At 44.7% G+C, this 27,656-nt stretch overlaps 1 protein-coding gene across 2 annotated transcripts in view; it reads right to left on the bottom strand.

The window, feature by feature from the left end:
• Nucleotides 1-27,656, bottom strand: part of LOC115094495 — a 128,347-nt gene that overhangs the window by 18,332 nt on the left and 82,359 nt on the right. For both annotated transcript variants that reach the window (XM_029607606.1, XM_029607607.1), the window contains 3 exons: nucleotides 25,895-26,330; nucleotides 7,661-7,724; nucleotides 3,406-3,596 (listed from right to left, as the gene is read on the bottom strand). In XM_029607606.1, coding sequence (XP_029463466.1) covers nucleotides 3,406-3,596; nucleotides 7,661-7,724; nucleotides 25,895-26,330 — 691 coding nt within the window. The remainder of the gene's footprint in view (nucleotides 1-3,405; nucleotides 3,597-7,660; nucleotides 7,725-25,894; nucleotides 26,331-27,656) is intronic.

Here is a 27,656-nt window from a genome sequence, read left to right as displayed (position 1 = left end):
ACTGAGGGGAAACCAATTAACATCTAGGTAGAAAGTAAAGTTACATTAAACAGGGAGCGTAAAACATGGGAGATGGAAGACAGGACAGATTTTAAACTAAAACAACTGGAGAGTGATAAATATAATCAACAAAAAACTATATGTTAAAGATACATAAACAGAGATTTATCCTAGGTGATTATTAACATGGTAAGTCCAGTGGGAGAAGGAGAGGGGTGAGGTGAGTGGGGGGGGGGGGGGGGGGAGGGGGAGAGGGAAATGAAGAGGGGGGAGGGATTAGGGAGGGGTGGAAGGGTGAGAGTCAGTGATGGTTGAAGAAGTTCCTTCAACGGTAGGCTTCTGCGAAAGCCATGTTTTCAGTTTCTTTCTGAATGTTAGATGGCATTGTTCCTGGTGTAAGTCTTGGGGAAGTGAATTCAATACAGAGAAATGTCCCAGGTGAGAATCAAAGGGACTGCAAGGAGATGACAGGTTCAGGGACAGACAGCAAAAGACGAAGCAGGATAAGGAATTACTAAAGAGACTGAGGATACAATAAAGACAAGGAAGGAAAGAGGAGTTTTCAGCTGGGATTTGTCACATGATTGGAGAGAAGGATACTAGGAAGAGAAAGCTTTGCTATCAAGTAAATTTGGTTTTTAATGTAAGTATTTATTTATTTAATGGCATTTATATACCGACGTACGTTGGGAACATCTCATCGGTTTACAAAGATCAAAACCAGCAACGGGCTTTACATGGAACAAGTAACACTAAAAACAAGTATTGTAAGTGTAAAAGGGGAGAAAGTGAACGCAAGAACTAAAGGAAGGTAGGGGGGCAGGGAAATGGTTATCATAAAAAAAAATAATATAATTAAAAGTACATATTTACAAGGAGGCAGAAGAGTTTACATCACCAATTTACAAGGAGGCAGTAAAGCATGTTATATACAGGCTATATAACGGGTAAGTCAAGATTGCAATGCAGTAGGTTCCTGGGATTGCAGTAGGTTCCTGGGATTAAGCTGGAGTAGTGGGGGTGGAGAAGGGAGGCAGGCGGTTAGGTGTAGGAGTGGGTGAAGAGCCAAGTCTTCAGGTTCTGTTTGAATATTTTGGGGCAGGTTTCTTGGCGGAGTGAGGTGGGTAGCTTGTTCCAAAGGGAGGGACCTGCAAGGGAGAAGGCTCTTTCCTTGGTAGTGCGCAGTTTAGTGAGTTTGGGAGACGGGGTGTGAAGAGTGGCGAGATACTGTTTTCTAGTGGGTCTGCTGCTGTTATGAAAGGTGAAGTCTTCTTTGAACCAGTGCATGTTTTGGTTGTGAAGGGATTTGTGTATTAGGGTGAGAGATTTGTATGTGATTCGAGCTGAGACAGGCAGCCAATGCAGGTGTTTGAGTACAGGGGTTATATGGTCAATTCTGTGTGTGTTGGTGAGGATGCGGGCAGCAGCATTTTGTAGGAGTTGTAGTGGTTACATCTACTTGACCCGACAAAGGATCCTTGTTTTGCCCTGACTGGGCTTCTTCAGGGAATATCCTAAACTATATACATTACTGATTCTATATACATTACTGATTCTTTGACCAAATATATGCAAATGCACCTCATGAATATTTATTGTGGGAGTCCCAAGAATCAGACCTGTGGGAGGTGTTAGAAGACTATTTGGCAAGCCCTAGGCTGAAGGGTGCAGGAGGGGGTGTAGCAGGCTTAATTCTGTATGAACACTGGTGTTGTGCATGTCCCCCTCTCATAACGAGATTGACTGTAACCAAACTGAGCTTCTCTTGTACCAATGTATTCTGCAGGATGAAACAATAATAACCCAGTGGTTTGCACATTACTCTCATCAACATCAAACAAAGCTAAACGAGAGAGATTACTTCGGTATAAAGAATACACAATATAAACATTTTACAGATGAAAAAAAATCTGTTTTATATCAAAAAGCATAAAATGTTTGTTACAGAAAATAATGTACTTAATATACATATATGTACATTTTAAAACTGGCTGATGGATATTACATGAAGCACACAAACTTACTCACACATCCAACCCTCCGAGGCCGCTCCGATTTCGGAGCGGCCTCGGAGGGAACAGGCAGCGCGCGCCGGGCTCGGTGCACGCAGGTTGCACAAATGTGCACCCCCTTGCGCGCACCAACCCCGGATTTTATAAGATACGCGCGGCTATGCGCGTATCTTATAAAATCCAGCGTACTTTTATTCGCGCCTGGTGCGCGAACAAAAGTACGTGCTCGCGCAAATTTATAAAATCTGCCTCATTGTATATTGTTTATACCGAAGTAATCTCTCTCATTTACCAATATATTCAGCTCCAGCTGACACTCAGTACCAAACAGAACCAGCGACACCCTACCCACTTGTGAACTTCTGAATTGAATTTATTTGGTCCATTCAATTTCATCAAACCTGTATTTTTCTTCTTAGTATGGCAGGCTCAGCATTCTTATAAACCAAAAGAACCCAGGCAGGCAAAATGTTAAGGAGTAATCATATGTCCCATGTAGACAAACCAGAACATAAATTGTCTGATGGAACTGGGGCATATTAAATCATAGGTCCATTAGTGCAAGTCATAACTTCATTGAGGTAAAGCTTGTCAGTTCAAAACATTTTCCTATTTCTTTTCTGAAATGTGGGTTCCATATTGTGCCTTTTCCCCTCTGTATAACTCTCTCTCCCCACAAGGGATGCTCTGGCCACATTAGAACCTGCTCTGGTGTTGAGGGAATGATGGGAAGTATCCTTCAAGACTGACCCTCACTGCTGCTCTTTGGCTAGCAGAAGTTGCCACAGAAGCTAGCAGTTGTCTTCCGTCTGTACCTGAAACTAGGGTCACACCTTTGTGATGTGTCCAAGCCCTGCTGACCCTAATGGACAGGAAAAGCAAAGTCAAGTTATGCACATTATAATGCGAGCTACGGGGCCTCTCCCGTTACTTTTTTGCTTTGGTTGTATGAGCAAACTGTCTCGTTCTTACACTTGGAACCAGTCGCTGCATCCAGCATCCTCTATATGTTGACCATAGGAAAAGTCTGCATGTCTCAGCTCAGCTCAGCTCAGCTGAGACAGATCAAGGAAAAAGATAAGGAAAAGCCACAGATATTATCTACTGTTTCAATTAATTGAGAACACTTGGACTGGTCTTCAGTAAAAAAAACAAAAAAAACCCCAACAAACCATACATATTCCTTGTCCTTAGAAAGACAACAGGGGACATAGATGAATGAACTGCAGGAATGGACTATCCACTTGCACCAGCTCGGAGAAGCAGTGGAAAGAAAGAATTCAGAAAAGGATCAGTATCCCCACCATATTTCAAAGAAGAATGATCCAACTATAAAAAGGGCAAGTTTACAAATAAACTGCATATAGCCCTCAATTTATATTCTGTTGCTTACTTTCGACCTGGCTGAGCAGTTTCTCTGCTTTTATTTTAGTTTCTGCCTTCTCCTGGGCGGTCCGCTCTGGGCCAGGTACTGCAGGTCTTCCCCCGGGCCACAGGGTATTCCTCAGTATATCCACATAGGATGCTAATTGGCTCTCACTGAGATATTTGTTACATTTTTCTGAGAGATATTCTTCTGCTTTCCTAAAAAATAAAATGCTTCGAGTTAAGTCAATAACTAATCAGTGGTTCATCATTACATTTTTAATTAGCACAGCCATTGCTTCCTAATGCTATCACACATGGCCTAAGACTTTCTCTGGGGGAATAGGAAACACAATTTCTGAAATAAAGTTATTCATCTCGTAAAGCTGGCGATTGTGCTCTGTTTATTCTTTACGAAGTGCAGTATCAGTCAATGCTCCCTCAAATGTTTGAAAGGTTGCATGCACAAAAATGTTCTTTTGTACCACTTTTTATAAGTTAAGTTTAAATTTGTGCCCTACAAGCCCATTTAATGCAAACAATAATCAGGATTTCTTGTGCACACTGAGCCTGATATTCAAAATGGCACTTATTTGGTGTCGCTGAATATCATGCTGCAGTCAGCGTGCACCGCTTAACCAGGTAAGAATTTAGCCGGCTAACTGAGTGATTCATCAAGCCGCGTTAGGGCTCTAACGTGTGCTATATCGCATAATATCGTGTGATATAGCAATATTTTACATCTCCCCGCCCAGACACCCTTCCCTATTATAATGACCTTCTTTGCATGCGATTTGCATGCATGAATAATGCAAATGCATGCGAACAAGATCATGCATAGTCAATCTGATGTTAATATTTTATCGCGGCTGACCGAGAAGGTGGTCAGACACGATAAAATAACACCACCTAATTGAAATGCATTAAATGTGCAGCGGGAGGTCCAGGACCCTTACACAGGTCTCAAGGCTTCCACCGCACATTTAAAGTATCAGAAAAAACCAAAAATAAAAGATGCTGTAAATGTGGAGGCTCAGTAGGGATCAGGGCTGCCAGCTGAGGCAGCCCCGACTCCCAGATAATCTAAAAAATAAAAATTTTTAGGCACTAAGCAACACCCCCCCCCACCCCTCCCAAACTTGTCAAGGGATCTGGCGTAGGGGCACCCTCCCCAGTGAACAGGGCTGGCCCCTGTGTGGGATCCCTTGACAGGTTCAGTGGCGTCAGGGGTGAGCGGAGGGAGCGGTGGATTGGGGGACCTGCTCCTATTTTTTTTGGGAGGGTGTGGGAGCTTGATGTTGGGGGGAGGAGGGTGGGAAGGGGGTTGGAACCTCAAGTTTATTTAATGGACTGGGGGGGTCTTCATGATGGACTTGGGGGGAGGGGGTTGCCTCAACCGGTGGCCCTAGGTTAAGGGGAGTCCACACGGACCTCTGCTCATCCCCCCCATTTGCTGCATCTTTTATTTTTCGGGCCAATGGCCCTTTAAGGCGATGGCAACCCCATGAGGTTGGGGGGACCCCTCCTGCAATAAAACATCGCGTCTCAGCCGATTTTTTTTCAGTTAGAACGGAGGGGAGTACCGTCGCTCTCGCAGTATTACCAGAAATTGCGAGCGGCCACTTACCATAATCTTTGTCTGGCCCTAGCTGAACGCTGGAATAGCGAAGGTGTATTCCGAGTCTCAGAAGTTCAATTACGGACCAGCCTTCGGCGTATTGCCCAGGTGTCCTCGAACTCCTACTATCGAGAAATGCAATATAAATTTCTTTGGAGGGCGTACGTCTCTCCCCTGGTGGTATTCCACTCTACTTTACTGCCGGCGGCAACTTGTGGGAAATGCAGTCAGGCGATTGGTACTCTCTTTCTCACATGTTCTGGGGCTGCCCGATCATTCAAAGATTTTGGAGGCGTGTTGTATCTTATATGGCTCGTCTATTGGGGGTTTCTCTGCCTGTGTCCCCCCTTTTGATACTTTTTGAATGTGTTCCTGTCCTACGCATTCGGGAAGTGGGTCCTCGTCGTCTGCTTATGAAAGCTTATTTTGTAGGGAAGAAATTGATACTTCTACAGTGGAAGGAATCGGCGAGCCCCTCCTTTTGGGTTTGGAGGAATCATTTTCATTTATTGATGCAGATGGAATAGATGTCGGCTCGGACTTCTCCTAAGACTCATCGCACCTTCCTTCAAACTTGGGACCCGTACATACAGACCTTACCTCATAAAGTACGCAGCTGGATTTTAAATGACTAAAAATTTCCTTTTGTTATTTGGCCTGGGACCCTTTGTTGTTGGTGTGGATTGGTACCCATATCATGGTATACACTGGTCGTCGCTCTGGGGGGATGGGAGAGGGGGGAGGAAGGGGGGCTGGGGGGAGGGGAGGTTGCTGGGGAAGGTTTCCGTTTGCTATCCGATATTGTTCTGTGAGGCTGAATACTGAAGGAACAGTGTAGGACTGTCCTAAAGTTAGCCGGTTATGCATAACCCGCTAACTTTAAGATAGCTGGATATATTCAAGATCAAAATTGTAGAGCATATAGAAAGACATGATTTAATGGGACACAGTCAACATGGATTTACCCAAGGGAAGTCTTGCCTAACAAACCTGCTTCATTTTTTTGAAGGGGTTAATAAACATGTGGATAAAGGTGAACCGGTAGATGTAGTGTATTTGGATTTTCAGAAGGCGTTTGACAAAGTCCCTCATGAGAGGCTTCTACGAAAACTAAAAAGTCATGGGATAGGAGGCGATGTCCTTTCGTGGATTACAAACTGGTTAAAAGACAGGAAACAGAGAGTAGGACTAAATGGTCAATTTTCTCAGTGGAAAAGGGTAAACAGTGGAGTGCCTCAGGGATCTGTACTTGGACCGGTGCTTTTCAATATATATATCAATGATCTGGAAAGGAATACGATGAGTGACGTTATCAAATTTGCGGATGATACAAAATTATTCAGAGTAGTTAAATCACAAGCAGACTGTGATACATTACAGGAGGACCTTGCAAGACTGGAAGATTGGGCATCCAAATGGCAGATGAAATTTAATGTGGACAAGTGCAAGGTGTTGCATATAGGGAAAAATAACCCTAGCTGTAGTTACACGATGTTAGGTTCCATATTAGGAGCTACCACCCAAGAAAGAGATCTAGGCGTCATAGTAGATAATACATTGAAATCGTCAGCTCAGTGTGCTGCAGCAGTCAAAAAAGCAAATAAAATGTTAGGAATTATTAGGAAGGGAATGGTTAATAAAACGGAAAATGTCATAATGCCTCTATATCGCTCCATGGTGAGACCACACCTTGAATACTGTGTACAATTCTGGTCGCCGTATCTCAAAAAAGATATAGTTGCAATGGAGAAGGTACAGAGAAGGGCAACCAAAATGATAAAGGGGATGGAACAGCTCCCCTATGAGGAAAGGCTGAAGAGGTTAGGGCTGTTCAGCTTGGAGAAGAGACGGCTGAGGGGGGATATCATAGAGGTCTTTAAGATCATGAGAGGTCTTGAACGAGTAGATGTGACTCGGTTATTTACACTTTCGAATAATAGAAGGACTAGGGGGCATTCCATGAAGTTAGCAAGTAGCACATTTAAGACTAATCGGAGAAAATTCTTTTTCACTCAACGCACAATAAATCTCTGGAATTTGTTGCCAGAGGATGTGGTTAGTGCAGTTAGTGTAGCTGGGTTCAAAAAGGTTTGGATAAGTTCTTGGAAGAGAAGTCCATTAACTGCTATTAATCAAGTTTACTTAGGGAATAGTCACTGCTATTAATTGCATCAGTAGCATGGGAACTTCTAGGTGTTTGGGTAATTGCCAGGTTCTTGTGGCCTGGTTTGGCCTCTGTTGGAAACAGGATGCTGGGCTTGATGGACCCTTGGTCTGACCCAGCATGGCAATTTCTTATGTTCTTATGTTCTTATGTTCAGCGGCGTGACTGCACTGCCGAATGTACAGCATTAGCTAGCCAGCTAAGTATAACCGTCTAACTTGCAGAGCTGCACGGCAGCAGAATATGGACCTTATTATGTTCTGCAGTGTGCATATGCACATGCACACAGCTTAGAGGGAACAGTGGCATCAGAAAAGCGCAGAGAAAGCCACCAGAAGGGAACAAAAGATTTTACTAGGTGCAACCTGACAAAGCACAAGGAAAACCACATTTTGAATTAGTTATTAATGTTCATTGCAGTAAGAGGAATAAGAGGTAGCTAAGAAATTAGGAAGGAAGCCTGCGAGCATCATTTTGCTGGAATAATTGATGCTAACTCACCGTTTTATGCATGGCACTTTTAAAACGCTTCTTAAAACTCCACAGATAAATTTTCGCTTTGATTCTGCAACAACAAAAAATGCCACATTTATGTCCAAACTCCAAACTGCCTGTATCACCTGCTAATAAGTAAGTTGTGAATACAAATACAATTAGAAACACATCTTAAAAAACATACTTTAAAATGTCTGCACGTGAATGCCAAAAGCCTGAAAAATAAGACTGAGAAGTTAGATTTTATGGTGCTAAAGGAAGATACAGACATAATAGGAATCTCATAGACATGGCAGGAGGAGGATAAGCAATGGGACATTCTGATACCAAGGGATAAATTATTTGAACACAACAGGGCAGATCAAATAGGTGTGGTGGTGAGGCAATATGTAAATGGTGGCAGAGTCACCCTGCCACCCTCCGCCTCCCCGAATTCACTTCGTCTTCGGCCCTTCGCTCCCGCGTGTGGGCGCGAGACCCATCGGGGTCCAGAGCAGGCCGCACCTCGGACTAAAGCCTCACCTCCCACCAGCTCGGCAAGGCGCACAAGTTCGGACGTCATTGGGGGCCGGCTTTCCAAGCCCTTTAAAGCTAAACTGGGACCTGAGGCGTTGCGCGCTTAAGGAGCGCAACCAAGGAGCAGGCCCCTTGGCGTGCCCCTTGGCGCGCCCCTTGAGCTGTGCACCCACCATATCCCGCTTGAAAGATTGCCTGTTTTACCTTACTCTTGTTCCTCATTGCCTCACAACAGTTGCTTGTTTTCTGCCTCTTCCTCCCCTTCCCTGCCTAGTGCCCCCCCCCCCTACTCTCCTCCACACTTACCCCCCCTATGGCCTCTCACACCATCCCCCGCATACATTACCCTCACAGCAGGCCCCCTTTCCCATACTCCCATAAACCCCTTCACCCTCATAAATCCCTCCTTCCGATCCTCACCACCCCCCTGACTCAGCTATTGGGTCTCACCAACCTCTCAATAATCCTGTTCAATGCACAATCCCTCCCCAAGAAAACACCAATCCTCAACGATCTCCTTACTGACTGCAACCCAGACATCTGCGCCATTACTGAAATATGGCTCAAGGAAACCGACACTGTCCTCCTTAACCAACTATCCACCCACTCATATGAGATTCTCTCGATCCCAAGACCCAAGAAAAGAGGAGGTGGCCTCCTCCTGGCAGCCAAAAAGCACCTTAACCTTAAGTCAATACACTCCATCTCCCCCCACTAAATTAGAAATTGGCCTTTTCAAATCCCCTGAGCTACAAATCTGCCTTATCTATGCTCCCCCAGGCTCCATAGAACGAGACCCCTCCCCTATAATCGAATTTATTACAGACAACATCAATGTAGAGATACCATCTATCATATTAGGAGATTTCAATCTCCACATGGATACTTTCCCCCTTACCTCATCCTGCGAAACCTTCCTCATCTCCCTCCAAGCCATAGGCTTCAATCAGATTATCACCTCCCCCAGCCACAAAGCTGGACACTCCCTAGACCTCATCTTCATTAATCAACACCTTCTATCTTCCCACACCCCTAAGTGATCCCGGGTATCTTGGTCAGACCACTTCCTCATTGAAGCATCCCTATCTTTAAATACATTGACCATTCCTAAGCCAGCCCAAAACACATCTATAGTTTTCAGAAAACCCTGCACCAGTGACAATCTATCAGCTGCCTTTTCCAAGGCCCTATCTGAACTCAACTGCTCCAACACTGACGCTGCCCTGGCCACATGGAGCAACCTCACACAAGAAATAGCCAACAATCTCTGCCCCATCCACAAACATGAATTGCGACCTTCATCTAAAAACCGCCAACCATGGTACACTACCGAACTGAAAACCTTAGAGCGAGAGAGAACTTGGCGTAAAGCCCCGTCACAGCAGCACGCATCCAGCTACAAATCAGCTCTCCATCACTACAGAACGGCCATGCTTAATACCAAACATGACTTTTATGCAGCCAAAATTCATGAATACACGTACAACCCTAAGGCCCTTTTCTCATATGTTGCTGATCTCACGAGGTCATCTCAGCCCACCATCCCTGACAATGAAGCCTCATCTAGATGTGAAGAAATTGTGCAGTATTTCCAGAAGAAAATCACCAACATCCTCCTTAGATTCCAACACCCTACTCCCCCCTCAGCCCCCCCTCCCCCCCTGCCCCAACCCTATCACAGCCACCCTAGAAACACTCGATCTCACTTCTGCCAAGGAAATTGAAGTCATCCTTAAAAAAATCAAACCCGCTTGCCACCCCTCAGACACCATCCCCACCAAAACCCTGCTCTCTATTCCAAACATCATTGCCAAAACCCTGGCTAACATCATCAAGTCCTCTCTCTCCTCAGGCACTGTCTTGGACACCCTCAAACAAGCCATGGTTAAACCACTCCTTAAAAAACCCTCCCTAGACCCTAAAGACCCATCAAACTTCCGTCCCATCTCAAACCTTCCTTTCATCTCCAAAATTATGGAAAGGATTATTAACTCCCAACTTACTGATTACCTTGAAAACAACAAGATCCTGCACCCATCCCAGTTTGGATTTCGCAAGCACCTCTACACCGAAATCTTCCTTCTCACCCTTTCCGATCACCTCATCAGAGGTATGGACCAGGGCAATTGCTACCTTCTTGCATTGCTTGATATCTCCATAGCCTTTGACACCATCAACCACAACTACCTTCTCTCCCGGCTATCTGAAATAGGCATTTCAGGCTTAGCCCTCCTCTGGTTCAAATCATATTTATCCAATAGAAAGTGTGCCGTCAAAATTGGTAACCCTGAATCTGCACTCTCCTCCCTGTCCCAAGGAGTCCCACAAGGTCGCTCCCTCTCCTCCACTTTATTCAACATTTATCTCACACTCCTCTGTCAGCTACTCACTGACCTTGGCCTCAAGTTCTACCTTTATGCTGATGATGTACAAATCATCATTCCCATCCATAACTCCTTATCCGATGCCCTGAAGCATTGAGATAAATGCCTCACAGCCATAAATAATTTGCTCACCAACTTCCACCTTGCTCTAAACACTTCCAAAACTGAAATGCTCCTCATTTCTCAACAACAAACCCCAAAACTTAAGACCATCTCCAAAGACCCAGCCTTCAGCTCCTTTTCCTCACAATCAAGTGTAAGAGACCTTGGGGTCCTCCTGGACCAGCAACTAAGCCTAAACAAACACATTAATTCAACTCTTAAAATGGGCTTTTTCAAACTCAATGTCCTAAAAAAATTCCAACCCCTACTCCATCATCATGATTTCCGGACTGTCATCCAGGGCACCTTATCCTCCAAATTAGACTACTGCAACTCACTTCTGCTTGGGCTCCCCTACTCTACCATAAAACCTCTACAAATGTTCCAGAACGCAGTAGCCAGGCTTATCACAAATTCACGAAAAAGCGCCCACATCACACCCATACTCAAAGACCTCCACTGGCTCCCCATCCCCTCACACATCCTCTTCAAAATACTCACTATCATCCATAAATCCATTTACAGCCACAACTCGAGCTGGCTAGATGAACCATTCCGCAACAAACACACTAACCGGCCCACCAGGGCAGACAAAGAAGGAACCCTCCAAGTACCCTCCCTGAAAAAGGTCCACCTATCTTGCACACGGGATCGCGCCATTTCCATTGCTGGTCCCAAGCTCTGGAACTCACTCCCCACTTTTCTCCGGCTTGAACCCTGCTCCAACAAATTTAAGAAGAAACTAAAGACCTGGCTCTTTAGACAGGCCTACCCAGACCAGTCTCCTCCCTTCTGCTCCCTTAGGCTCCCCCCTGTTGTCCACCTTGACCCTTTGGGTACGATCTTTCTAACCCTGCTATGAACCTTGTACCCATCCCTGTACTTCAATTTGCACATTCTCTGTAAATAGTCATCATGCTATGTTAGCACTACTACTGTTAGTTATGTTATGAGTTATATTTTAGTTTTATATCTTGCTTCATTCTTATCTTGCCTATTGTTACATTCGTTTTGCTCCCCTCCCCCTCCCCTGTTTTATGTACTCTCCAACTGATGTTGCACACTAATGTCGGTATATAAAAGTCATAAATAAATAAATAAAAAATGTATGGTAGACTCCATATGGATAGAAATTCCATGTGCGATGGGGAAGAGTATAGCAGTGGGTATGTACTTTCAACCACCTAGCCAAGATGAAGAAACAGGCTGTGAAATGCTAGCTGAAATTAGAAAAGCAAATAAAATTGGCAACACAATAATAATGGAAGATTTCAAGCACTATATCAATGTCTCATCAGAACATGCTAGAAGGGTAAGTTTCTAGATGCCATAAAAGACTGCTTCCTGGAGCAGCAGGTCCTAGAACAGACAAGAGGGCAGCTACTTTACATCTAGGCCTTAGAGGAACGCAGGACCTGGTGCAAAGGATTACTGTGGTAGGGCTGCTTAACAATAGCAAACATAATGTAATATAACCTGACATAACCACTGGAGGGAAGACATCAATTAAAACTAATGTAGCAATATATAAATTTAAAAAGGGAGACTACAATAGAATGCGAAAATTAGTTAGGAAAAAAAAAACTAAAGGAGTGGCTGTCAAGGTTAAAAATCTCTGGGAGGCATAGAAATTGTTTAAAAATGCCATCTTAGAGATTTGGATAAAAAGTATTACATTCTTTACAAAAAGGTTGAAGGCAGACCAAATGACTGCCAGCCTGCTTCAATGTTAAAGTAAAAGAGGCATCTTTCAAAAAACGGAAAGACACACAAATGAGGGAAATAGGCAAGAGCAGAAGCACTGGCAAGATAGAGGCACATCAGTAGTAAGAGAGGCCGAGAGAGCATCTGAGAAGAAGCTTGCAAAGCAGGCGAAAACTAAAACTTTTTCATGTATGTTTGAAGCCAAAAGCCTGTGAGGGAATCAGCTGGGCTGCTAGATGACCAAGGGGTAAAAGGGGTAGTGAGGGAGGACAAGGAAACAGCAGAAATTATTTGCCTTGAACTTTACTGAGGTTGTTGAGAACATAGCCACACCAGAAATATTCTTTGTTGATGACGATTCTGAGCCTTTAAAGCAAATCTCTGTGATAATGGAAGATGTAATAGATCAAATTGACAAACCAAAGAATAACAAATCATCTGGACTGGATGGTATGTGAAAGAAAACAAACATGAAATTGCAAACCTGTTACGAGTAATCTGTGACCTGTCATTTACAACAGCCACAGCTCCTGAACATTGGAGGGTGGCCAATTTAACACCAATTTTATTTATTTAAAATATTTATATTTCGCCAAATTCAGGCAAGAGTTCAAAGTGGATTACAAAAATTAAAACAAATGCCATCCAGATTAAAGCAGACATATCAAACTATCAAATGAATAAAAACATGACTCATTAGATCATCCAGAGCAGTAAACAAGAGAACATAACAGCTTATGCATCTACAGTAAAGGCTTGGGAAAAATACAATGCTTTAAGATTGTTGCGTCTGTCAGTTGCAGATGGCTGCTACCGCTCTCCCTCACCTCTCTTTTACCCTTTTCCTCCTCCATTGGAAGAATGGCTGCCTTTACTCCTGTTTACCGAAACCCTCAGCGTCCCCGTCAGCCATGCTTCTTCCTGAGGCCTCCTAGGGCATGTGCGCGCACGCTGCCTACATTTTTGAATACGTCATGGCGGGAATCTCGGGGGCGGCCCCATGACATCAGTACCTCCGGTTATTTAAACTTCCGCTCCTCTCCAATTCAACGAGTTAGCAAGGACTTCGGTTTTGCTACTCTGACCACTTCTAAGCTGCTCACTTGGATTCCTCATTACCCTTCAAGGTAACTCGCTCCTACAGTAGCTCGGGGTACCCACTCCTCAGGGGCCTCTCGCTTCTACTCGCCCTCCGGGGTTATCTGCCTAACTTTAAGGACACCCGCTCCTCGGGGGTCCTGTCTGCTTTCTTTCAGGAATCCTCAACGCTCCTAGGTACTCGCTCCTTGAGGGCCTACTCTACTCTGGGTATCCTGCTTCTCGGATCTCGGGTCCCTCTCTTCATTCAGCTACCGAAGGAAGTTATCAGCACTGCTACTCTGTGAGTATCACTACGCTCCAGCTCTCTTCATTCCACCCTTCAGGTGCTCAGCTTATCCCACACTGCGGAACACTGCCACACCTTTGCTACATCTGGATGAGACCATCAATTACAGAGACTGTCTGAGCCTACTGTGTTATCGCCGGACTACAGTACTGTCCATTCCTTGGGCAAGATTCAAATCTTCAACAGCAGTATAATAAAGCTTTCTTTCCTCAGTGTCTGCTTACTAGAGTCTAGCCAATCGTTGTGGTTCCCCACGGGGCCCCTCCCAGGTTTATCTGCCTAACCTTAAAGACACCCGCTCCTCGGGGGTCCTGTCTGCTTTCTTTCAGGAACCCTCAACGCTCCTAGGCACTCGCTCCTCGAGGGCCTACTCTACTCTGGGTATCACTACGCTCCAGCTCTCTTCATTCCACCCTTCAGGTGCTTGGCTTATCCCGCACTGCAGAACAATGCCGCACCTGTTTATTGACGAAATTCTTTAAGGAATGGTAGGGGATAATTTCTCTAAGATCATTTCTAGAGATTACATGTGGGAATTATAAAGTCATGGCCCCAAGTTTTTGCGTGATCCTGGCTAAGTTTTGGACTATTTTACCTGATGGATTTCATTTTTCTGACTGTTTCTAGGGCACACACTAACTTTTTATTTTTTTTATACTGGATTAACTGGGTTTGGATGTTTTTCTCTGTGGCCTAGTGGCTATTACAGTGGTTGTTTATTTGTCTGCTACTCAATGCTCTGATTTTGCTAGCCTATGCTCGATGGGGATGGTGGGGCGAGGTCATGGGCACATCTATACGTGATCCTTTCGCTTCCGTTATGGAAGCGCAGTGGGGTGGATTGTAAAGGGAACAGTCTTGAAGACTTGGGAGGGGGGATGGGAAGGGCTGTGGGGGGAGATGGATGGGTTGGGGGTGGTAGGGATTGGGGGGGATTGTGTGGGGAAAGGTAAGGGAGAGAATGCAGAGGGTGAAGGGGAGTTTGAAATACATGTTGAGGAAGCTGCGTTCCACTGTCACTGTTAGGAATTATTAGGAAGGGAATGGTTAATAAACGGAAAATGTCATAATGCCTCTATATCGCTTCATGGTGAGACCACACCTTGAATACTGTGTACAATTCTGGTCGCCGTATCTCAAAAAAGATATAGTTGCAATGGAGAAGGTATAGAGAAGGGCAACCAAAATGATAAAGGGGATGGAACAGCCCCCCTATGAGGAAAGGCTGAAGAGGTTAGGGCTTTTCAGCTTGGAGAAGAGACGGCTGAGGGGGGATATAATAGAGGTCTTTAAGATCATGAGAGGTCTTGAACGAGTAGATGTGACTCGGTTATTTACACTTTCGAATAATAGAAGGACTAGGGGGCATTCCATGAAGTTAGCAAGTAGCACATTTAAGACTAATCGGAGAAAATTCTTTTTCACTCAACGCACAATAAAGCTCTGGAATTTGTTGCTAGAGGATGTGGTTAGTGCAGTTAGTGGATATACAGCAGAATTTTTCAAGACTTTGGTGGACCAGATAGCATGCCCCTTGGCCACGGGGTTTTCAGAATTGATAAAGTGTGATTCCTTTCCCACCCATGACAACCTAGCCCTAATTACTCTTATACCTAAACCGGGCAAAGATCCTCTCATGCTGGAATCATATCGCCCGATCTCATTGTTAAATCTAGATCATAAAATATTGGCCGAACGCTTGGCTCCTATTTTGCCTTCCCTTGTGAGTGACCATCAGGTTGGTTTTGTTTGTCAGCGGTATGCTTTAGCCAACATACGCCGTATACTGACTGCCATGAAAAAGCAATCAAATGCTGAAAAAGCATTTGATTGGGTGGAATAGCGCTACTTGTTTTTCATTCTGGAAAAAATGGGGTTCGATGGTCTCTTTCTTCAAGCAGTGTGGTTATTATATGCGGATCCCCATGCGGCTATACTTGCCAATGGCGCACAATCTGAGCCTTTTGTGGTGGCCAGAGGCACTAGGCAGGGTTGCCTGTTATCACCCTTATTGTTTATACTGCAATTAGAACCCCTTCTGTTAGCTATTCATCACAGTCGTGACATTAGGGGTGTAAGATTTGGCTTGCACGTTTTTAAAGGGGTGGCTTTTGCAAATGACTTGCTGGTTTTCATAACTGACCCCTTAACATCCTTGCCCCCATTACTGAGATCAATATGGGAGTTCAGTATGTTTTCTGGGTTGTGTTTAAATGAGTCTAAATCCTCTGTATTAGCATATCCATCTACTCTTCCAGCTCACTGGTCGGGATCCTTTCCCCTGCGATGGGCCACTGATCACTTATATTATCTGGGGGTGTACCTCCCGGCAGATCCTGATCGCGTCTATCAGGCTAATATTCCTAAGCTGATGAGGAATACCACTGACAATTTGGCCACTTGGAATAAATTACCCCTTTCCCTAAATGGCCGGGTCAATTTATTTTAAAATGACTACCCTGCCTAGGTGGCTCTATTTTTTTCAAAATCTCCCGGTTATATTAAAATGGGTAGATCTTCAACGACTCGATAGCGCACTTCAGAGATTTCTTTGGAGGGGAGAGAAGGCTCGGATTCCGTAATCCTGGCGGAAGGCGAGGTGGGGTAGAGGTGGACTGGGAGTGCCCGACTTGGCTGCCTATAACTTGGCCTGTAATCTTAGGCTTATCCGAGATTGGTTACTGGATACCTCTGTTCATACCCTGTTATATGCTGATGCTGCCCTGATGGCTCCGGTGGCTCCTGCCTTTGCTGTCCAATCTGGTGCTACCTCTCTCTCATCTTTTCTTACAGACGGCTATGGTGTGCCCGCTTCGGCAGACATGGCGGTGGCGGCTAATGAAGCTTTTAAAGTTACCCGCCTTTTGTGCTTATTTTCTCCCTGTAGTGGGAAATCCTGATTTTACCCCGGGCTCACAATCTTCACACTTCCGAGTTTGGGAGGACAGGGGTATTACTCACTTGGGTCACTTACTGACACATACTAGGGAAATATCCTTTAAGGACTTCCAGGCAATTTATGGTTTCAGAATTACACACACTTTCCCTTACATTCAAATTGCACTTTACTTACGGGCACTTCCTGCCCTTTATAGGGATCCCTTGGTGTTTCACACCTTAGATGGGGTTTTTTGCTTCGAGAAGGCCAAGGCCCGATCTCTGTCAAAATATTATAAGCAACTACAAAAGCGTGCTCAGGTGGATATGTGTTCAACTCTGGAAACCCGCTGGAACAGGGATGGTGATTTTGTTATTACTCAGACCATTTTGAAGACATGCTTTTGGATCATTACCAGGATCTCAGCCAATATGTACTAGAGAAAGTTACAATTTAAAATTTTCAGTCGGGCTTAAGTGTCACACAAGTGGCCTTCCAATTAAGTATAGCTTCCTCAGCTTGCTGCCCCCGTTGTGGGCATGCTACGGGGACTTTGTCCCATGTATTCTGGACTTGCCCCCCTATACAGTGCTTTTGGCGCAAAGTGGCAGATTACATGGCTGATATGATAGATGTTGCTTTTCCAGTTACCCCTCTCTGGCTGTTATTGGGTGTATTTCACTGATTCGGCTACGAGATCCTGGCTCGCACATGTTTTTACGTAAAGTTTGTCTTGTGGGGAAAAAAGTGATCCTCTCAGTCTGGCGGTCTCCTGACAGCCCATCCTTTTGGGCCTGGAGAAACTGTTTCCATGGAATGATGACCATGGAGTCCCTGGCTTCCCGGACATCCCCACGCTGCAGGCGAAGTTTTCTGACGGTGTGGCAGAATTATCTTCAATCTCTCCCACATCGTGCACCCAGCCTTGTAGTGAATGATTAATCTCGATGCTTTGTGCGTTACCTGGGTGGAACTATTGCTTTGACTGATGGTGGCTTCCTTTGTACTGTGTGGAACTGGGGGGGGGGGGGGGGGGGGGTTTGGAGGGGCGTTTACTGTTTGTTCTATTGTGATTATATTCTGAGGAGGGCTCAGGACCCAGCCCTCCTTAGTGTTGTATTACTAGGGTTGTACTAAAAATATTTGAATGACCTTCTATTGGCTAAGTATTTTTTCAAAAGAATTTTTGGGGTAACAAGCCGGTTTCAGATTTTTCCTATAGATGCTTCGTATTTAAATTTAATTAAACTTGAACAGTTGATATTTAAAAAAAAATTTAAAAAGATAAAAAAGTACAAAATTATGTTATATTAGACGGGAGACAATAAATGATTAAAAAAATTCTTTGCTCATAGGCCGACTACTGCCTGCGGCCCATTGAGGGCGAGAGACAGCGGATTAAACCTTACTTTGAGCATATGTTGATGATATTGTCTCCAGTCTGGGTTAATGTGTTTATGGTAAATAGTTAAAAATACTATTTCCCTCTCTAGAGTTATCACTTTTGTTGTGAGTGATTATTTGAGAGGAGTTTGCTTCTGGTTAGTGATAAAAAATGTTTTAAACATAAATTGCAAATAAATTCTAGTCTGCGTTAAAAGGTGGTTATAATTTGCCAGAAACAAAATTTCTAAAATTCCTCATTTCCATTCATAGTATCTGTGATTTCCTCTGTTCTGAAGTAGGTTGACTGGGTATGGCTTTATAGTTTCATTGACTTTGTATTTCTCAAATGCCTATAAACACTAGAACAAGAATTTGAGAAATGCTTGGTAAAATCGGGGGAGGGGGCTGAAAACTGCCCTCCCCACAACAGGGAAAAGGACCCTTTGCTATGAAACAAGAACATTTTAGCTGCATCATGAAGTGGGAGGGGCAGGGCCAGGACCAGTAAGGATCATGCGAGGAATTCATATTGAAATCCCCGCGCTCACTTTATGGCACAGCTACATAGAAACATAGAAATGACGGCAGAAAAAGACCAATCGGCCCATCCAGTCTGCCCAGCAAGCTCCCACACATTTTTCCATACTTATCTGTTTCATCTACCACCAAGTTCAGGGCCCTTGTTGGTAACTGTTTGATTCAAATTTCCTGCCATCCCCTGTCACTGATGTAGAGAGTAATGTTGGAGTTTCATCAAAGATGAGCATAAGACTTAATGGTTAAGAGTAGTAACCGCCGCATCAAGCAAGTTACCCTGATGCTTGGTTACCCAGACTGCACAGATCAATGCCTTGTTGGATGTTGTCTGAATGTAAAACCTGTTTTCCAAATTCCCCTTACCTTTGAAGCAAAGAGCAGTGCTGTATATGTATTCAAAGTGATGTATCAGGCTTAATCGGTTTAGGGTAAGCTACCCCCACTTTTATTTGTTTACCCAGATTGTGAAGTTCAGTCCTTGTTGGTGGTTGTCTGAATGCATATCCTGTTTTCCATTTTTCCCCCTGCCGAAGAAGCAGAGAGCGACTCTTTATATGCATTCAAAGTGATATGAGGCTTAATTGGTTTAGGGTAGTAACAGCTGTAATAAGCAAGCTATCCCCTTGCTTCTTTGTTTACCCAGATTGTGAAGGTCAGTCCTTATTGGTTGTTATCTGAATGCAAATCCCCTTTTCCACATTTCCTCTTGCCGTTGAAGCAGACAGCAATGTTGGAGTTGCGAAGGCTTATTGAGTAAGGGTAGTAATCATCAGGTAGTAGCCTCCATTCCAGTACTCCATTCCCATGGCTCTTCTCTTCATTCCCATCCTCTAGCCTTTATGGATCTACAGTGTTTATCCCATGCCCCTTTGAAATCCTTCACAGTTTTAGTCTTCACCAGGGCATTCCAGGCATCCACCACCCTCTCCGTGAAGAAATATTTCCTGACATTGGTTCTGAGTCTTCCTCCCTGGAGCTTCAAATCATGTCCCCTTGTTCTACTGATTTTTTCCAACGGAAAAGGTTTGTTGTTGACCATGGATCATTAAAACCTTTCAAGTATCTGAAAGTCTGTATCATATCACCCTGCTCTTCTCTCCTCCAGGGTGTACATATTTAGGTTCTTCAATCTCTCCTCATAAGTCATTTTATGAAGATCATCCACCTTTTTGGTTGCCCTTCTCTGGACCGCTTCCATCCTGTCTCTGTCCCTTTGGAGATACGGTCTCCAGAACTGAACACAGTACTCCAGGTGAGGCCTTACCAAGGCCCTGTACAAGGGGATCATCACTTCCTTTCTCTTACTGGATATTCCTCTCTCTATGCAGCCCAGCATTCTTCTGGCTTTAGCTATCGCCTTGTCACATTGTTTCGCCGACTTCAGATCATTAGACACTATCACCCCAAGGTCTCTCTCCTGCTCTGTGCACATCAGCCCTTCACCCCCCATCAAATACAGTTCTTTCGGATTTCCACATCCCATATGCATGATGCTGCACTTCTTGGCATTGAATCTCAGCTGCCATATCTTCGACCACTCTTCCAGCTTCCTTTAATCCCGTCTCATTCTCTCCACTCCTTCCGGCATGTCCACTCTGTTGCAGATCTTAGTATCATCTGCAAAAAGACAGACCTTACCTTCTATCTCATCCATAATGCCACTCACAAAGATATTGAATAGGACCGGTCCCAACACTGATCCTTGCGGCACTCCGCTTAACACCGCTCTCTCTTCAGTTTGCAATCCAGGCCACCACCTTGGCACTCACTCCTAAACTTCTCATTTTATTCACAAGCCTCCTGTGCGGGACCGTATCAAAAGCTTTGCTGAAATCCAAGTAGATGACATTGAGTGCTCTTCCTCGATCTAATTCCCTAGTCACCCAATCAAAAAAGTCAATCAGATTTGTATGACAGGACCTTCCCTTGGTGAATCCATGCTGCCTCTGGTCCAGCAATTCTTCGGACTGTAGATGGTTCACTATTCTTTCTTTCAGCAGCAACTCCATTACTTTTCCTACCACCGAGGTGAGGCTAACCGGCCTGTAGTTTCCAGCCTCCTCTCTGCTCCCACTCTTGTGAAGCGGGACCACCACCGCTCTTCTCCAATCACTCGGCACCACTCCCGTTTCTAGGGATCTATTGAACAGGCCAGCAGCGGATCCGCAAGCACATCTCTGACCTCACTCAGTATCCTGGGATGAACCTCATCAGGCCCCATGGCTTTGTCAACTTTTAGTTTTCCAAGCTCTTCCCATACCTTCTCTTCTGTAAACGGAGTTACATCTACTCCACTTCCCTCCAGTTTCTTGTTAACTAGCAACAGTCCTTCTCCAGGGTTCTCAGTGAACACCAAACTGAAGTATTCATTTAATATTTCTGCCATTTCTTCATCTCTCTCCACACATTGATCCTTTTCACCTTTCAATTTCACTATACCACTTTGGACTTTTCTCCTTTCTCTGATGTATCTGAAAAATGTTTTGTCACCTCGCTTTACCTCTTTGGCAATTCTTTCTTCCACTTGATGTTTTGCCATCTTGACTACTTTCTTTGTCTCCCTCAGTTCCATCAGATATTCTTCCTTGTGCTTCTCCCTTTGGGATCCTTTATATTTCTTGAATGCTGTTCTTTTATCTTTTATTTTGTCAGCCACCTCCTTCGAGAACCAGATAGGTTTCATTTTTCTTTTGCTTTTCTTTACTTTTCTAACATATAGATTAGTTGCCTTGGTAATTGCTCCTTTTAGTTTAGTCCATTGTTGTTCCACATCTCTCTTGTTCTCCCAGCCTTCTAGTTCTTCCTCCAAGTACTTCCCCATTTCATCAAAGTCCGTGTTTTTGAACAGCAAAACTCGGGTCTTCATGCTTTTCCGTATCCTGTTTGTGATATTAAACCATACCTTTTGATGATCACTGGTGCTGAAGTGGGCACCCACCTGGACAGAGACATTATCTCCATTGGTGAGCACTAAATCAAGTGTAGCCTCCTCCCTCGTGGGTTCCATTACCATTTGTTTGAACAGAGCCCCTTGCAGGGCATCCACTATCTCTCTACTTTTGTTAGATTCTGCAGAAGGGATTCTCCAGTCTATATCCGGTATATTAAAATCTCCAACAATCACTACTTCTCCTTTCTTTCCCATCTTTTGGATGTTTTCAACCAGATCTCTGTCAAGCTCTTTCATTTGATTTGGAGTCCTGTAAACCACTCCAATAAAAATGGAAGCCCCATCATCTTTTTTTAGATCGGCCCATAGTGCTTCTTCTTTGCCCCATCTTCCTTGCAGCTCAGATGCTTGGATATTGTTTCTGACATAAAGAGCCACTCCTCCCCCTTTCCTGTCCTCTCTGTCCTTCCTTAATAAGTTATATCCCGGTATTGCCGTATCCCAATCCGTGAGATTCCGTGAATCACTTTTCCGTGACAGCAACAACGTCCAAGTCCACCTTAAAATCTCCAACAATCACTACTTCTCCTTTTGTGCTCATAGCTTTCCAGCTTTTCTCGTTCAGGTTACTGCTTTTCTTGAGTTTTGTTATCTACTTCACCCTGCTCCATTGCATTTGTATTTGGGGGGTGACATTCTAATTTCTTTCTGCCACCCCCCAGCTTCTAGTTTAAATTCCTTATGACACAGGATTTGAATTTATCTCTTAGGATTCTTTTACCTGCCACAGACAGATGTAAGCCATCTTTGACATATAGCTTTTTATTGTTCCATACACAGCCCCAGCCCCCAATAAATCCAAAACTTTGTTCCTTACACCAGGAATGTTGTGTTCCGCGCCCACGGCCGTCTGCGGGCGTGGCCCCCTACCTCCTCCGACGACCAGGGCAGCATCGGGGCTGACTGCCCTGCCCCGAGCTCCACACCCCCGCGCGGGCCTTCGGGCTGGCCGCTGGGATCAGAGCCGTCCCTGCTCCTCCCGCACGGCTGCTGCTGCTCTCCTCCACGGCCCGGATCCAAGATGGCCACCGCCATGCTTGGACACGAGGCCACGCCCCTTTTCCAGAGTTAAAGGGACCTCGCCCCTTTAATTGCCTGCAGCTGGTTCTTACCTCTAGGGCAGTGGTTCTCAACCCTGTCCTGGGGACCCCACCAGCCAGTCGGGTTTTCAAGATATCCACAATGAATATGCATGAGAGAAAATTTGCATGCACTGCCTCCATAACATGCAAATTTTCTCTCATGCATATTCATTGTGGGTATCCTGAAAACCCGACTGGCTGGTGGGGTCCCCAGGACAGGGTTGAGAACCACTGCTCTAGGGCCAGAGGAAGTATATAAGGCGACTTCCTCTGACCACTCCTCGACTTGGCAACGTCCTTCTACGCTGTCTAGTTTGCTTGCTTCGGTGAGTTCCCTGCGCTTGGACTCTGGTTCCTGTTTCGTCTTGGTGTTCCTGGTTCCTGACTTCGGATTGGCAAGTGGTGATTCTCTGGTTCCTGACTTCGGATCGGCAAGCGGTGACTCCCTGGTACACGACCTCGGACTGGTGAGCGTTGATCCTCTGGCACTCGACCTAGGACTCCTTCAAGACTACCGTCACCAAGGGCCCGCCTAAGTCCCAGCGGCCCAGGTCCCTACGGGCTCCTCCTGGGGGGACCGCGGGCTTCCAGGGCGAAGCTCCAGTTGGCCTTTGCACCATTACCCTGACCTCTCTAGGTCCATCTAAGTCCCAGCGGTCGGGTCCCTACGGGCTCCTCCCGGGGGGACCGCAGACCTCCAGTGGTGAAGACTGCCCTTCTGCTCATCTCCTTGTCCGTCTCCACAGTAGCTTCTGTCTTCAGTGCCAAGGGTCAGCTGCTCTCCTCCTCTGTCCTGCCTTGCCACCCGACGAGAGAGCCTACGGATCCTCCACAAGGTGTAACATCCCCTCATCGGCCCAAGGGTCCACAAACCTGAGCATAACAAGGAATTGAGCCATACATTGAAGTTATTAATATGGCTTAGCCTCTCCTTCCCCTTTCCCTGAATAGGTAATACTTCTGAAAAGGCGATGGTTGTTGCCATGTGACTAATCTGCTTCACTAGAGATTGGAAATCTCTCTGTACCACTTGGATGCTGTTTCTAGCAAGGTCGTTGGTTCCCAGATGGATGATAATATCAACTTTATGTTATGGTTTTGAGGTATTTGAGTGGATTCTTGAGTACTGTAGAGATGACCACGCCCATGGGGAGGAGCCCCGTGAGGAACCACAGTTCTAGGCTAGACTCGAGACATGCAAACACAGAGATTCAACTTTTATTATACAGCTGAGGTAAACCACCAGAGGTGGCAGTCGTGAGGTGATCCAGAGGTTGCAGTCTAAAGACCCTTGGCAGAAGGGACCCATCTCACAGAGATGGTATAGGGAGATCCAGATGCAGGTTCCCAGTGCAGCAGAGCTGTAGATGAGACAGACTGAGAATGTTAGATTACTCACTAAATTGGTAGCTGTATAGGTGGAGATCCCAGCAGGCAGAAGTAGTTTAATACAGGCACCGAACTAGGGAGAGCAGGCCCTCGAGGAACGAGTACCTGATCCCAGATAAGCACCTGAAAGAAAGCAAAGGGCGCCCGAGGAGCGGGTACCCAGGTTAGAGAAATACCCCGAAGGGCAGAAAGAGCTTCCAGCGGCAGCATGGAAGCGGCAGAGTAGCTCAGACCAGAGGCTTTCCATCCATTCACGATCCTTGCTAACTCGATTAGCTATCAAACAAGGGCAGGCTAAATACCCGGATGGTGTGACATTACTCGAGGGGGATGCCCCTGAGGTTCCCGCCATGACGTGGATAAAGACGTGGGTGGGGTGCGTGTGCGCACCATTGGAGGCCCTTAGGAGAAACATGGCATGAGGCTTTGCCATTGCCGTTCCGGGGACGCCAGAGAGAGCAGCATGCAGACGTGGCGGTAGCCATCTTCCCAAGGCTAGCGGGGAGAGCAGAAAGAAAGGTGAGGCACAAAGGTCGAAGCTGTCTGAGACTGACGGACACAATACTTTAGAGTCTTTGCTTTCTTGTTTGATCACTTTGACTATTTGAATAGCATTTCTGCTGGCTGATGATCCTGGGAGGCATTTAACTGTAGTGTTTCCCTCACTAAGAGTTCCCAGATTAGTGCCTCTGATGACAGACTCACCCAGCACAATGAGCTTTTTCCTTTGGTTACTAATTCTATTATGGAATTTCTGTATGCATTGGGTTTCTTCTTTCTTTTCAGATAATACTTCAAATTCTTTTGCAAGAGCTTCTTCAATATCTAATACAGAGAAGGTGTTTTGTACTTGTGTCACTTGATACAGCGTGTGTCTCCGCATCACAAGTCTAATTCTACCAGAGCCCACTGTAATCCTGTTGTTTTTTGAGTTCCTTAATGCCCTGTGTGAGTGGGGGGGGGGGGGGGGTACACCTGTAGGCTGCACAGCTGTGAAAAACGGTTGTCTGTGGGTCACAGGTCTTATCCTACCTGAGCCCACTGTAAACCCCTTTTTCTTTGACTTATGGGTGTTCTGTGGTAATGGGGAATTAATTCCTGAATAATGTAAAGTCGGTGAAACTTTCTTTATTGCAGCTAATTCTGCTTTAACGTCTGCAAGCTCCTTTTTTAAGGAAGAGAGTTCTGAACAATAGGGCAAGCCCTAAATTTCCAGATTATTTCCCTCAGCATAAAGGCTCCACAATAGTTGCATTGGATAGTTCTCATTTTGGTAATTTATTTATTTTGGTAATTTATTAAGGAAATACCAATGTACTAATTTATCTTATTGCCAATTATGTATTTAGGCAGACTATATCAGAAAAACAAACCTAGGGGTGGGTGGGTAGAAGAGCAGGGTGGGAGAGAGTTAAACAGTTAACACTTGGCCAGAGCTGCTCACTGGACACTGTGTCTGCTATTGATTTTGAACATACCCTCCTCCAGATTTGGCTAGCTAATTAAGCTTTTTCCTTAGCTTTCCCCAAGAAGTTGGATTTCTGGAATGCTGGAATGCTCTGGAATGCTCTGAGTCACTTGCCAATAGCTGTTTAGCCCAACCCTTTTTTTTGTTGTTGTATATTTTTTGTTTTTCTTTTTACTTAGACAACTACACAGCAATTTATAGCAGCAATATTAATATCAAGAAAAATAGACAATTAAGGCTAGCACTATACAAAAACAGAAAAATATAACCAGCCCTATATAATAAAGATAAATTAAAGATATTTCTTAGCTTTCACAAAGAAGTGGCTTTCTGGGCTGTCTCCTTCAAGTTCAAAAGCTGTTTCATCCCAGAGAGTTTCCCTTTGAAAAGGCACTCGCAAGCCTGCAGATAATTAAAAATGGACCCCACGTTGTTTACCCAAAGACACAGCACCTACCTTCAAGCATTTCTTCAAGCAATTTCAGAGCCTCAGTCAAGAGCTTGCTCACATCTTCCTGGCCGTGACTTTGCTCTGGCCCTTGCTCATAATTCTCATTTCTAATTCTGCTTCTTCGACCCAGAGATGCTGTTTTTGTGTTTCTGAGGCCTCTAAATCTTGCTCCTTTGTCATCTTCACCATCACTGCTCAGAGAGGAGCTGCTGACCTGGAGGTCATCCCGGTGTATGGCGGAGCTGCTTGGAATTGTGGCGGACCTGAGGTGAAGAGGGTGAGTGGCATCAGACCCGGCAGGTGCTGGCCCTACAGAGACAGAAGTGGACTCCGCAGGAAATTCACACTTCTCTGAAGAGTTTGTTTGTTCCCAGCAGGCTTCCATTTGAGAGCAAGGTTTTGATTCATCCCTCACAGCTTCGTCAGCCATTTCTGTCTCACTCTGTGGATCAAAAATAAAAATGCACCAGTTTAATGCTTCATGAGATATTTGCTAAAAAAAAAAATTAAATTAAATAACGGGATCTGCCTTTGTGAAAAGAATTCATGATCACAGCTAACAATGTGCTTGGAAATGCTGACATACAGTTTCAAATAGCCCCATCTCAAAACTCTTTATCTTGACAACATTAAAAAGTTGTAGACATGCCAACTCTTGATGCAGATCATACACTTGATTTTGCCTTGTAGTTAGCCTTATTTAGTTCAAGAAGTAAAGAGTATCCCCATGTCCTAGATGGACCATGTCCTAGTACCTTTAGGTAAATCTCCCCAATAAGACAAAGCTGGCCCAAGGAAGGTAGGAAAGAGCTGTAGTTAATAAAAAGACTGACCCAGAATTATTTACCATCAATCCATAAATTCTCCTGGCTTTGCTGCAAATCAAAGTCGAAGAGGAACAAGTTCTGAAGGAGAATATTAAACTCAGTGGGGTCTCAAATGTATTAGCCGCAGAGAAAGCCCATTATATCACTGGTATTAAACCGGCACCTTGATTCAGTAGCTGCTGAAGACACAGAAGCGGGCAGTCAGGTGAGCAGAAAGGAAGAGAGGTAAATGACAGACTGACTCAGACAGAGCTGAGTAGAGCTTGTGGTATAAAAATCTATCAAGAAGTTATAACAGAGGCACACTACTTCCAGCGTAAATCCTTGTTCTTCAAGATTTATTAGATCAACTAAAGAAGCAGTGGCCAAGTCAGTGAGAATTATTATGAACCCCTCCTTGCAAACTGGGATTATGCCTGAGCCATAAAAAGCCACAACTGTTAAGCCTCTTTTGAAAAAGATGACCCTTGTCACTGGTTTAATGGTAGGATGATCATATAGCTCCATGTAAAGGGGGGACAAGCCAATCTAGTCCTGGTTTTACTCCACTGCATTCATAGAAATGTAGTTCTGATTTCTCTATTGATTTCCATAAGAAAAGCAGAACTGTCTCATTGCATGCAGTGGGATAAACCAGGAGCTGGTTCAGATTTTTTTCCCTTGACAAGGAGTTACTTGGTCACCTTACATGCAAAGGTAAATTTTAAAACAACACCCGATGGACATTTAAAGCTCACACATCAGCATAGTTTCGAACAAGTATCGTATTTAGACGTGTGGGTGATGATTAAGGAAGAGAAGGTAATTACTATTGTGAATAGGAAGATCACAGACAGAAAAAATTTATTGAGATATCACAGTCATCACCCTACATCTTTTAAACAGGGATTGCCTGTTTCACAATTTTTTAGAATACGGTGCATTTGTTCTTCAATTAAAGA

This window comes from Rhinatrema bivittatum, chromosome 6, assembly GCF_901001135.1.
Source record: "Rhinatrema bivittatum chromosome 6, aRhiBiv1.1, whole genome shotgun sequence".
Lineage (NCBI taxonomy): Eukaryota > Metazoa > Chordata > Amphibia > Gymnophiona > Rhinatrematidae > Rhinatrema > Rhinatrema bivittatum.
Note: the sequence above shows the minus strand (reverse complement) of the source record. Positions and strands in the feature narration are given on the sequence as shown.